The sequence below is a fragment of the Salvelinus alpinus genome, chromosome 2, assembly GCF_045679555.1.
Source record: "Salvelinus alpinus chromosome 2, SLU_Salpinus.1, whole genome shotgun sequence".
NCBI lineage: Eukaryota > Metazoa > Chordata > Actinopteri > Salmoniformes > Salmonidae > Salvelinus > Salvelinus alpinus.
In genome coordinates this window covers 116,217,588-116,234,680 of record NC_092087.1, presented here as the reverse complement: position 1 = coordinate 116,234,680, position 17,093 = coordinate 116,217,588, and the positions used below count along the sequence as shown (strand labels likewise).

The window sequence follows — 17,093 nt, the reverse complement described above, 5'->3', positions numbered from 1 at the left end:
CACTACCAGGTTATATATATACACTACCAGGTTATATATATACACTACCAGGTTATATATATACACTACCAGGTTATATATACACACTACCTGGTTATATATATACACTACCTGGTTATATATACACACTACCAGGTTATATATACACACTACCAGGTTATATATACACACTACCAGGTTATATATATACACTACCAGGTTATATATATACACTACCAGGTTATATATACACACTACCAGGTTATATATACACACTACCAGGTTATATATATACACTACCAGGTTATATATACACACTACCTGGTTATATATATACACTACCAGGTCATATATACACTACCAGGTTATATATATACACTACCGGGTTATATATACACACTACCAGGTTATATATACACACTTCCAGGTTATATATACACACTACCAGGTTATATATATACACTACCAGGTTATATATATACACTACCAGGTTATATATACACACTACCAGGTTATATATATACACTACCAGGTTATATATATACACTACCAGGTTATATATATACACTACCAGGTTATATATATACACTACCAGGTTATATATACACACTACCTGGTTATATATATACACTACCAGGTTATATATATACACTACCAGGTTATATATATACACTACCAGGTTATATATACACACTACCAGGTTATATATACACACTACCAGGTTATATATATACACTACCAGGTTATATATACACACTACCAGGTTATATATACACACTACCAGGTTATATATATACAATACCAGGTTATATATACACACTACCTGGTTATATATATACACTACCAGGTTATATATACACACTACCAGGTTATATATACACACTACCAGGTTATATATAACACTACCAGGTTATATATATACACTACCAGGTTATATATATACACTACCAGGTTATATATATACACTACCAGGTTATATATACACACTACCAGGTTATATATATACACTACCAGGTTATATATATACACTACCAGGTTATATATATACACTACCAGGTTATATATACACACTACCTGGTTATATATATACACTACCAGGTTATATATATACACTACCAGGTTATATATACACACTACCAGGTTATATATACACACTACCAGGTTATATATACACACTACCAGGTTATATATATACACTACCAGGTTATATATATACACTACCAGGTTATATATATACACTACCAGGTTATATATACACTACCAGGTTATATATACACACTACCTGGTTATATATATACACTACCAGGTTATATATATACACTACCAGGTTATATATACACACTACCTGGTTATATATATACACTACCAGGTTATATATACACACTACCAGGTTATATATACACACTACCAGGTTATATATAACACTACCAGGTTACATATATACACTACCAGGTTATATATATACACTACCAGGTTATATATATACACTACCAGGTTATATATACACACTACCAGGTTATATATACACACTACCAGGTTATATATATACACTACCAGGTTATATATATACACTACCTGGTTATATATATACACTACCAGGTTATATATATACACTACCAGGTTATATATACACACTACCTGGTTATATATATACACTACCAGGTTATATATACACACTACCAGGTTATATATACACACTACCAGGTTATATATAACACTACCAGGTTATATATATACACTACCAGGTTATATATACACTACCAGGTTATATATACACACTACCTGGTTATATATATACACTACCAGGTTATATATATACACTACCAGGTTATATATACACACTACCTGGTTATATATATACACACTACCAGGTTATATATACACACTACCAGGTTATATATACACACTACCAGGTTATATATAACACTACCAGGTTACATATATACACTACCAGGTTATATATATACACTACCAGGTTATATATATACACTACCAGGTTATATATACACACTACCAGGTTATATATACACACTACCAGGTTATATATATACACTACCAGGTTATATATATACACTACCTGGTTATATATATACACTACCAGGTTATATATATACACTACCGGGTTATATATACACACTACCAGGTTATATATATACACTACCAGGTTATATATATACTACCAGGTTATATATACACTACCAGGTTATATATATACACTACCAGGTTATATATATACACTACCAGGTTATATATATACACTACCAGGTTATATATATACACTACCAGGTTATATATACACACTACCAGGTTATATATATACACTACCAGGTTATATATATACACTACCAGGTTATATATATACACTACCAGGTTATATATATACACTACCAGGTTATATATACACACTACCTGGTTATATATATACACTACCAGGTTATATATACACTACCAGGTTATATATACACACTACCTGGTTATATATATACACTACCAGGTTATATATATACACTACCAGGTTATATATACACACTACCAGGTTATATATATATACACTATCAGGTTATATATATACTCTACCAGGTTATATATATACACTACCAGGTTATATATACACTACCAAGTTATATATATACACTACCAGGTTATATATACACACTACCAGGTTATATATATACACTACCGGGTTATATATACACACTACCAGGTTATATATATACACTACCAGGTTATATATATACTACCAGGTTATATATACACTACCAGGTTATATATATACACTACCAGGTTATATATATACACTACCAGGTTATATATACACACTACCAGGTTATATATACACACTACCAGGTTATATATATACAATACCAGGTTATATATATACACTACCTGGTTATATATATACACTACCAGGTTATATATATACACTACCAGGTTATATATACACACTACCTGGTTATATATATACACTACCAGGTTATATATACACACTACCAGGTTATATATACACACTACCAGGTTATATATAACACTACCAGGTTATATATATATACACTACCAGGTTATATATACACTACCAGGTTATATATACACACTACCTGGTTATATATATACACTACCAGGTTATATATATACACTACCAGGTTATATATACACACTACCTGGTTATATATATACACTACCAGGTTATATATACACACTACCAGGTTATATATACACACTACCAGGTTATATATAACACTACCAGGTTACATATATACACTACCAGGTTATATATATACACTACCAGGTTATATATATACACTACCAGGTTATATATACACACTACCAGGTTATATATACACACTACCAGGTTATATATATACACTACCAGGTTATATATATACACTACCTGGTTATATATATACACTACCAGGTTATATATATACACTACCGGGTTATATATACACACTACCAGGTTATATATATACACTACCAGGTTATATATATACTACCAGGTTATATATACACTACCAGGTTATATATATACACTACCAGGTTATATATATACACTACCAGGTTATATATATACACTACCAGGTTATATATATACACTACCAGGTTATATATACACACTACCAGGTTATATATATACACTACCAGGTTATATATATACACTACCAGGTTATATATATACACTACCAGGTTATATATATACACTACCAGGTTATATATACACACTACCTGGTTATATATATACACTACCAGGTTATATATATACACTACCAGGTTATATATACACACTACCTGGTTATATATATACACTACCAGGTTATATATATACACTACCAGGTTATATATACACACTACCAGGTTATATATATACACTACCAGGTTATATATATACTCTACCAGGTTATATATATACACTACCAGGTTATATATACACTACCAAGTTATATATATACACTACCAGGTTATATATACACACTACCAGGTTATATATATACACTACCGGGTTATATATACACACTACCAGGTTATATATATACACTACCAGGTTATATATATACTACCAGGTTATATATACACTACCAGGTTATATATATACACTACCGGGTTATATATACACACTACCAGGTTATATATATACACTACCAGGTTATATATACACTACCATGTTATATATACACTACCAGGTTATATATATACACTACCGGGTTATATATACACACTACCGGGTTATATGTACACACTACCGGGTTATATATATACACTACCGGGTTATATATATACACTACCAGGTTATATATATACACTACCAGGTTATATATATACACTACCAGGTTATATATACACACTACCTGGTTATATATATACACTACCAGGTTATATATATACACTACCAGGTTATATATACACACTACCTGGTTATATATATACACTACCAGGTTATATATATACACTACCAGGTTATATATACACACTACCAGGTTATATATATACACTACCAGGTTATATATATACTCTACCAGGTTATATATATACACTACCAGGTTATATATACACTACCAAGTTATATATATACACTACCAGGTTATATATACACACTACCAGGTTATATATATACACTACCGGGTTATATATACACACTACCAGGTTATATATATACACTACCAGGTTATATATATACTACCAGGTTATATATACACTACCAGGTTATATATATACACTACCGGGTTATATATACACACTACCAGGTTATATATATACACTACCAGGTTATATATACACTACCATGTTATATATACACTACCAGGTTATATATATACACTACCGGGTTATATATACACACTACCGGGTTATATATACACACTACCGGGTTATATATATACACTATCAGGTTATACACACTACCAGGTTATATATACACACACTACCAGGTTATATATATACACTACCAGGTTATATATATACACTACCAGGTTATATATACACACTACCAGGTTATATATACACACTACCAGGTTATATATATACACACTACCAGGTTATATACACACTACCAGGTTATATATATACACTACCAGGTTATATATATACACTACCAGGTTATATATATACACTACCAGGTTATATATATACACTACCAGGTTATATATACACACTACCAGGTTATATATATACACTACCAGGTTATATATACACACACTACCAGGTTATATATATACACACTACCAGGTTATATATATACACTACCAGGTTATATATATACACTACCAGGTTATATATATACACTACCAGGTTATATACACACTACCAGGTTATATACACTACCAGGTTATATATACACACTACCAGGTTATATATACACACTACTAGGTTATATATATACACTACCAGATTATATATATATATACACTACCAGGTTATATATATATATATATATATATATATATATATATATATATATATATACTACCAGGTTATATACACACTACCAGGTTATATACACTACCAGGTTATATATACACACTACCAGGTTATATATACACACTACTAGGTTATATATATACACTACCAGGTTATATATACACACTACCAGGTTATATATACACACTACCAGGTTATATATATACACACTACCAGGTTATATACACACTACCAGGTTATATATACACACTACCAGGTTATATATATACACTACCAGGCTATATATATACACTACCAGGTTATATATACACTACCAGGTTATATATATATACACTACCAGGTTATATATATATACACTACCAGGTTATATATACACACTACCAGGTTATATATATATACACTACCAGGTTATATATACACACTACCAGGTTATATATATACACACTACCAGGTTATATATATACACTACCAAGTTATATATATACACTACCAAGTTATATATATACACTACCAGGTTATATATATACACTACCAGGTTATATACACAATACCAGGTTATATATACACACTACCAGGTTATATATACACACTACCAGGTTATATATACACACTACTAGGTTATATATATACACTACCAGGTTATATATATATATACACTACCAGGTTATATATATATATATATATATATATATATACACTACCAGGTTATATATATATATATACACTACCAGGTTATATACACACTACCAGGTTATATACACTACCAGGTTATATATACACACTACCAGGTTATATATACACACTACTAGGTTATATATATACACTACCAGGTTATATATATATATACACTACCAGGTTATATATATATATACACACTACCAGGTTATATATACACACTACCAGGTTATATATACACTACCAGGTTATATATACACACTACCAGGTTATATATATACACTACCAGGTTATATATATATACACTACCAGGTTATATATACACTACCCGGTTATATATACACTACCCGGTTATATATATACACTACCGGGTTATATATACACACTACCAGGTTATATATATACACTACCAGGTTATATATATACTACCAGGTCATATATACACTACCAGGTTATATATATACACTACCGGGTTATATATACACACTACCAGGTTATATATACACACTTCCAGGTTATATATACACACTACCAGGTTATATATATACACTACCAGGTTATATATATACACTACCAGGTTATATATACACACTACCAGGTTATATATATACACTACCAGGTTATATATATACACTACCAGGTTATATATATACACTACCAGGTTATATATATACACTACCAGGTTATATATACACACTACCTGGTTATATATATACACTACCTGGTTATATATACACACTACCAGGTTATATATACACACTACCAGGTTATATATACACACTACCAGGTTATATATATACACTACCAGGTTATATATATACACTACCAGGTTATATATACACACTACCAGGTTATATATACACACTACCAGGTTATATATATACACACTTATATATATACACACTACCAGGTTATATACACACTACCAGGTTATATATATACACTACCAGGTTATATATATACACTACCAGGTTATATATATACACTACCAGGTTATATATACACACTACCAGGTTATATATATACACTACCAGGTTATATATACACACTACCAGGTTATATATATACACACTACCAGGTTATATATATACACTACCAGGTTATATATATACACTACCAGGTTATATATATACACTACCAGGTTATATACACACACTACCAGGTTATATACACTACCAGGTTATATATATACACTACCGGGTTATATATACACACTACCAGGTTATATATATACACTACCGGGTTATATATACACACTACCGGGTTATATATATACACTACCGGGTTATATATATACTACCAGGTTATATATACACTACCAGGTTATATATATACACTACCGGGTTATATATACACACTACCGGGTTATATATACACACTACCGGGTTATATATATACACTATCAGGTTATACACACTACCAGGTTATATATACACACACTACCAGGTTATATATATACACTACCAGGTTATATATATACACTACCAGGTTATATATATACACACTACCAGGTTATATACACACTACCAGGTTATATATATACACTACCAGGTTATATATATACACTACCAGGTTATATATATACACTACCAGGTTATATATATACACTACCAGGTTATATATACACACTACCAGGTTATATATATACACTACCAGGTTATATATACACACACTACCAGGTTATATATATACACACTACCAGGTTATATATACACTACCAGGTTATATATACACACTACCAGGTTATATATACACTACCAGGTTATATATACACACTACCAGGTTATATATATATATACACTATCAGGTTATATATACACTACCAGGTTATACACACTACCAGGTTATATATCTACACTACCAGGTTATATACATACACTACCAGGTTATATATATATATACACTATCAGGTTATATATACACTACCAGGTTATACACACTACCAGGTTATATATACACACTACCAGGTTATATATCTACACTACCAGGTTATATATACACACTACCAGGTTATATATACACACTACCAGGTTATATATCTACACTACCAGGTTATATACACACTACCAGGTTATATACACACTACCAGGTTATACACACTACCAGGTTATATATACACACTACCAGGTTATATATATACACTACCAGGTTATATATATATATATACACTACCAGGTTATATATATATATATACACTACCAGGTTATATACACACTACCAGGTTATATACACTACCAGGTTATATATACACACTACCAGGTTATATATACACACTACTAGGTTATATATATACACTACCAGGTTATATATATATATACACTACCAGGTTATATATATATATACACACTACCAGGTTATATATACACTACCAGGTTATATATACACTACCAGGTTATATATATACACTACCAGGTTATATATATATACACTACCAGGTAATATATACACTACCAGGTTATATATACACACTACCAGGTTATATATACACACTACCAGGTTATATATATACACTACCAGGTTATATATATACACTACCAGGTTATATATACACACTACCAGGTTATATATACACACTACCAGGTTATATATACACACTACCAGGTTATATATATACACTACCAGGTTATATATATACACTACCAGGTTATATATATACACTACCAGGTTATATATACACTACCAGGTTATATATACACACTACCTGGTTATATATATACACTACCAGGTTATATATATACACTACCAGGTTATATATACACACTACCTGGTTATATATACACTACCAGGTTATATATACACACTACCAGGTTATATATACACACTACCAGGTTACATATATACACTACCAGGTTACATATATACACTACCAGGTTATATATATACACTACCAGGTTATATATACACACTACCAGGTTATATATACACACTACCAGGTTATATATAACACTACCAGGTTACATATATACACTACCAGGTTATATATATACACTACCAGGTTATATATATACACTACCAGGTTATATATACACACTACCAGGTTATATATACACACTACCAGGTTATATATATACACAACCAGGTTATATATATACACTAGCTGGTTATATATATACACTACCAGGTTATATATATACACTACCAGGTTATATATACACACTACCTGGTTATATATATAAACTACCAGGTTATATATACACACTACCAGGTTATATATACACACTACCAGGTTATATATAACACTACCAGGTTATATATATACACTACCAGGTTATATATATACACTACCAGGTTATATATATACACTACCAGGTTATATATACACACTACCAGGTTATATATATACACTACCAGGTTATATATATACACTACCAGGTTATATATATACACTACCAGGTTATATATATACACTACCAGGTTATATATACACACTACCTGGTTATATATATACACTACCAGGTTATATATATACACTACCAGGTTATATATACACACTACCTGGTTATATATATACACTACCAGGTTATATATATACACTACCAGGTTATATATACACACTACCAGGTTATATATATACACTACCAGGTTATATATATACTCTACCAGGTTATATATATACACTACCAGGTTATATATACACTACCAAGTTATATATATACACTACCAGGTTATATATACACACTACCAGGTTATATATATACACTACCGGGTTATATATACACACTACCAGGTTATATATATACACTACCAGGTTATATATATACTACCAGGTTATATATACACTACCAGGTTATATATATACACTACCGGGTTATATATACACACTACCAGGTTATATATATACACTACCAGGTTATATATACACTACCATGTTATATATACACTACCAGGTTATATATATACACTACCGGGTTATATATACACACTACCGGGTTATATATACACACTACCGGGTTATATATATACACTACCAGGTTATATATATACACTACCAGGTTATATATATACACTACCAGGTTATATATATACACTACCAGGTTATATATACACACTACCTGGTTATATATATACACTACCAGGTTATATATATACACTACCAGGTTATATATACACACTACCTGGTTATATATATACACTACCAGGTTATATATATACACTACCAGGTTATATATACACACTACCAGGTTATATATATACACTACCAGGTTATATATATACTCTACCAGGTTATATATATACACTACCAGGTTATATATACACTACCAAGTTATATATATACACTACCAGGTTATATATACACACTACCAGGTTATATATATACACTACCGGGTTATATATACACACTACCAGGTTATTTATATACACTACCAGGTTATATATATACTACCAGGTTATATATACACTACCAGGTTATATATATACACTACCGGGTTATATATACACACTACCAGGTTATATATATACACTACCAGGTTATATATACACTACCATGTTATATATACACTACCAGGTTATATATATACACTACCGGGTTATATATACACACTACCGGGTTATATATACACACTACCGGGTTATATATATACACTATCAGGTTATACACACTACCAGGTTATATATACACACACTACCAGGTTATATATTTACACTACCAGGTTATATATATACACTACCAGGTTATATATACACACTACCAGGTTATATATACACACTACCAGGTTATATATATACACACTACCAGGTTATATACACACTACCAGGTTATATATATACACTACCAGGTTATATATATACACTACCAGGTTATATATATACACTACCAGGTTATATATATACACTACCAGGTTATATATACACACTACCAGGTTATATATATACACTACCAGGTTATATATACACACACTACCAGGTTATATATATACACACTACCAGGTTATATATATACACTACCAGGTTATATATATACACTACCAGGTTATATATATACACTACCAGGTTATATACACACTACCAGGTTATATACACTACCAGGTTATATATACACACTACCAGGTTATATATACACACTACTAGGTTATATATATACACTACCAGATTATATATATATATACACTACCAGGTTATATATATATATATATATATATATATATATATATATATATACACTACCAGGTTATATACACACTACCAGGTTATATACACTACCAGGTTATATATACACACTACCAGGTTATATATACACACTACTAGGTTATATATATACACTACCAGGTTATATATATACACTATCAGGTTATATATACACACTACCAGGTTATATATATACACTATCAGGTTATACATATACACTACCAGGTTATATATACACACTACCAGGTTATATATACACTACCAGGTTATATATACACTACCAGGTTATATACACACTACCAGGTTATATATATACACTATCAGGTTATATATACACACTACCAGGTTATATATATACACTATCAGGTTATATATATACACTATCAGGTTATATATACACACTATCAGGTTATATATACACACTACCAGGTTATATATATATATACTATCAGGTTATATATATACACTATCAGGTTATATATACACACTACCAGGTTATATATACACTACCAGGTTATATATACACACTACCAGGTTATATATACACTACCAGGTTATATATACACACTACCAGGTTATATATATATATACACTATCAGGTTATATATACACTACCAGGTTATACACACTACCAGGTTATATATACACACTACCAGGTTATATATACACACTACCAGGTTATATATACACACTACCAGGTTATATATCTACACTAACAGGTTATATACACACTACCAGGTTATATACACACTACCAGGTTATACACACTACCAGGTTATATATACACACTACCAGGTTATATATCTACACTACCAGGTTATATATACACACTACCAGGTTATATATACACACTACCAGGTTATATATACACACTACCATGTTGTATACACACTACCAGGTTATACACACGACCAGGTTATATATATATACACTACCAGGTTATATACACGACCTACCTGTTGTAGCGTAGCAGCACACAGTTCTATAGCGATGTAGGTGAACAGTTTGTCTCTCTCGGTGCAGTAGTATCTGATGACGTTTGGATGTTCGTCCGACTCCCGGAGCAGCTGGACCTCTCGCTCTGCGACGTCAAAACACTCTGGAAGGATCCGCTTCACCGCCACGCGACGGCCGTCGAAACGGCCCCTGGAAGATTTCATAGGACGAATATATAACTAGATCACGAATATATAACTACATCACGAATATATAACTAGATCACGAATATATAACTAGATCACGAATATATAACTAGATCACGAATATATAACTACATCACGAATATATAACTAGATCACGAATATATAACTAGATCACGAATATATAACTAGATCACGAATATATAATGACTATATTATAACTATATTATGAATATATAACTAGATCACGAATATATAACTAGATCACGAATATATAACTACATCACGAATATATAACTAGATCACGAATATATAACTAGATCACGAATATATAACTAGATCACGAATATATAACTAGATCACGAATATATAACTAGATCACGAATATATAACTAGATCACGAATATATGACTAGATCACGAATATATGACTATATCATGAATATATAACTACATCATGAATATATAACTAGATCATAAAAATATAGTGACTAAATTATAGCTATATTATGAATATATAATGACTATATTATAACTAGATCATGAATATATAACTACATCATGAATATATAATGACTATATTATAACTAGATCATGAATATATAATGACTATATCATGCATTTATAATGCATATATAATGACTATATTATAACCACATCATGAATATATAATGACTAAATTATAACTATATCATGAATATACAATGACTATATCATAACTAGATCATGAATATATAATGACTGTATCATAACTACATCATGAATATACAATGACTATATCATAACTAGATCATGAATATATAATGACTATATTATAACCACATCATGAATATACAATGACTATATCATAACTAGATCATGAATATATAATGACTATATCATAACTAGATCATGAATACACAATATTGCTGTGAATAAAACGTCCCAATACGATGCAGAGAGTTCAAAATGTCTCCTGGGAGGGGGGGGGGGAACCCCAGCTCCACTAAAACCATTGACCAACTACGTGCCATTTTCAGGGGAAAATAAAGTTTAAAGTTAAATAAATGTTATAACTGTTTTGGCTGTAATATCATCTCCTCTTGAAGAGTCATAAATACACATTTCCGATTATTCCACATTTAAGTCCATCTGTGGGGTTATAAAGCAAGAAACTGCTTTTCATGATCAGTAAACATCAACGGATGAAAGGCTGACCGGAAGAGAGAGAGGAGAGAGAGGAGAGAGAGGAGAGAGAGAGAGGAGAGAGAGGAGAGAGAGAGGGAGAGAGAGGAGAAGAGAGAGGAGAGAGAGGAGAGAGAGAGAGGAGAGAGAGAGAGAGGAGAGAGAGAGGAGAGAGAGGAGAGAGAGAGGGAGAGAGAGGGAGAGAGATCATCTGTGGGGTTATAAAGCAAGAAACTGCTTTTCATGATCAGTAAACATCAACGGATGGAAGACTGACCGGAAGAGAGAGAGGAGAGGGAGAGAGGAGGGAGAGAGAGGAGAGAGAGGAGAGAGAGGAGAGAGAGATCATCTGTGGGGTTATAAAGCAAGAAACTGCTTTTCATGATCAGTAAACATCAACGGATGGAAGACTGACCGGAAGACGAAGGTTCCTCCTGTTCCATGTCCCAGGATCTCTGATGGACAGAAGGAGATCTTCCCTACCTCCACCTCCTCTATCCCTCCATCTGAGAGAGAGAGAGAGAGAGAGAGAGAGAGAGAGAGAGAGAGAGAGAGAGAGAGAGAGAGAGAGAGAGAGAGAGAGAGAGAGAGAGAGAGAGAGGAGGAAGGAGAGGAGGAGAGAGAGAGGCAGGGAGAGGAGGAGGGAGAGGAGGAAGAAAGAGAGAGAGAGAAGAGAGAGAGAGAGAGAGAGAGAGAGAGAGAGAGAGAGAGAGAGAGAGAGAGGGAGAGAGAGAGAGAGAGGAGGGGTGGAGAGAGAGAGAGAGAGAGAGAGAGAGAGAGAGAGAGAGAGAGAGAGAGAGAGAGAGGGAGAGGAGAGGAGGGAGAGAGAGAGAGGAGGGAGAGAGAGAGAGGGGGAGAGAGAGGAGGAGAGAGAGAGGAGGAGAGAGAGAGGAGGAGAGAGGAGAGAGAGTGGGAGGGAGAGAGAGAATGGACCTTAGAAAGATTCTGACATTGTAATTGTGTATCTGCCACTTAGTGTGTGTGTGTGTGTGCGTGTCTCACCCTGTGTGTGTCGTGTTACAGCGGATGCGTTCCTGGCTACAGCATCACTACTGTTACCGGGGGAGCCAGAGAGAGGAGCATCCACAGAGGACGGCTGTGAGTCTGCAGACTGGGGCTGGGCTTCAGAAGAGGGGGTGCCTGGGAAAAGGGGTGTGTCTGGTGGAGGAGGGGGTGTGTCTGCAGAAGAGGGCGTGTCTATCAGGTGTTGGAGGCGGGATTCCAGAGCTTCGTCCAACTGCTGCCTCTGGTCATTCTGCTGCTGGGTCACACGCTACAGTTACACACACACACACACACACACACGTTATATACAGTACAGACAGACACACACACACACACACCTTTAAATGCACACACATTATATACACACAACACAAACAGACACACACGTTATATATAGTACAGACACACAAACACACACACCTTTAAATGCACACACATTATATACACACACACACGTTATATACAGTACAGACAGACACACACACACACACACCTTTAAATGCACACACATTATATACACACACAACAAATGTATTCAGACCCCTTAACATTTTCAACCTTATTCTAAAATTGATTAAAATAAATGTTCTCATCAATCTACACAGAATACCCCATAACGACATCACAATACCCCATAACGACATCACAATACCCCATAACGACATCACAATACCCCATAACGACATCACAATACCCCATAACGACATCACAATACCCCATAACGACATCACAATACCCCATAACGACATCACAATACCCCATAACGACAACCCAATACACCATGACGACATCACAATACACCATAACGACATCACAATACACCATAACGACATCACAATACACCATAACGACATCACAATACCCCATAAGGACAAAGCGAAAACTGTTTTTTTATTTTTTATTTGTCAAATAAAAATGTAAAATTGACAGTCCTGTTTGATGGTTCGTCGGAGGCCATAGCGGGATTTCTTATAGGCGTCCGGATTAGTGTCCCGCTCCTGGAAAGCAGCAGCTCTAGCCTTTAGCTCAATGCAGATGTTGCCTGTAATCCATGGCTTCTGGTTTGGATATGTACGTACAAACACTCTGGGAACGACGTCATCGATACACTTATTGATGAAGCCAGTGACTGATAAGGTATACTCCTTAACACCATCGGACATGCTGGTAGAATATGGCACTCATCTAAATTAATTACCACCATCTAGATGAATTACCACCATCTAGATGAATTACCACCATCTAAATGAATTACCACCATCTAGATGAATTACCACCATCTAGATGAATTACCACCATCTAGATGAATTACCACCATCTAGATGAATTACCACCATCTAAATGAATTACCACCATCTAGATGAATTACCACCATCTGAATGAATTACCACCATCTAGATGAATTACCACCATCTAAATGAATTACCACCATCTAAATGAATTACCACCATCTAAATGAATTACCACCATCTAGATGAATTACCACCATCTAGATGAATTACCACCATCTAAATGAATTACCACCATCTAAATGAATTACCACCATCTAAATGAATTACCACCATCTAAATGAATTACCACCATCTAGATGAATTACCACCATCTAAATGAATTACCACCATCTAGATGAATTACCACCATCTAGATGAATTACCACCATCTAAATGAATTACCACCATCTAAATGAATTACCACCATCTAGATGAATTACCACCATCTAAATGAATTACCACCATCTAAATGAATTACCACCATCTGAATTACCACCATCTAAATGAATTACCACCATCTAGATGAATCACCACCATCTAAATGAATTACCACCATCTAAATGAATTACCACCATCTAGATGAATTACCACCATCTAAATGAATTACCACCATCTAAATGAATTACCACCATCTGAATTACCACCATCTAAATGAATTACCACCATCTAGATGAATCACCACCATCTAAATGAATTACCACCATCTAGATGAATTACCACCATCTAAATGAATTACCACCATCTGAATGAATTACCACCATCTAGATGAATTACCACCATCTAGATGAATTACCACCATCTAGATGAATTACCACCATCTAAATGAATTACCACCATCTAAATGAATTACCACCATCTAGATGAATTACCACCATCTAGATGAATTACCACCATCTAGATGAATTACCACCATCTGAATGAATTACCACCATCTAGATGAATTACCACCATCTAAATGAATTACCACCATCTAGATGAATTACCACCATCTAGATGAATTACCACCATCTAAATGAATTACCACCATCTAAATGAATTACCACCATCTAGATGAATTACCACCATCTAAATGAATTACCACCATCTAGATGAATTACCACCATCTAGATGAATTACCACCATCTAGATGAATTACCACCATCTAAATGAATTACCACCATCTAAATGAATTACCACCATCTAAATGAATTACCACCATCTAGATGAATTACCACCATCTAAATGAATTACCACCATCTAGATGAATTACCACCATCTAGATGAATTACCACCATCTAGATGAATTACCACCATCTGAATGAATTACCACCATCTAGATGAATTAC

The 17,093-nt window shown here is 33.1% G+C and overlaps 1 protein-coding gene across 1 annotated transcript in view; it reads right to left on the bottom strand.

Annotated features, from left to right (window-relative positions):
• LOC139542266 (serine/threonine-protein kinase/endoribonuclease IRE1-like) overlaps positions 1-17,093 on the bottom strand; it is a 62,259-nt gene that overhangs the window by 14,647 nt on the left and 30,519 nt on the right. Inside the window, exons 14-16 of the mRNA XM_071347495.1 lie at positions 14,495-14,765; positions 13,908-13,998; positions 12,147-12,336 (exon numbers count right to left, since the gene is read on the bottom strand). Coding sequence (XP_071203596.1) covers positions 12,147-12,336; positions 13,908-13,998; positions 14,495-14,765 — 552 coding nt within the window. The remainder of the gene's footprint in view (positions 1-12,146; positions 12,337-13,907; positions 13,999-14,494; positions 14,766-17,093) is intronic.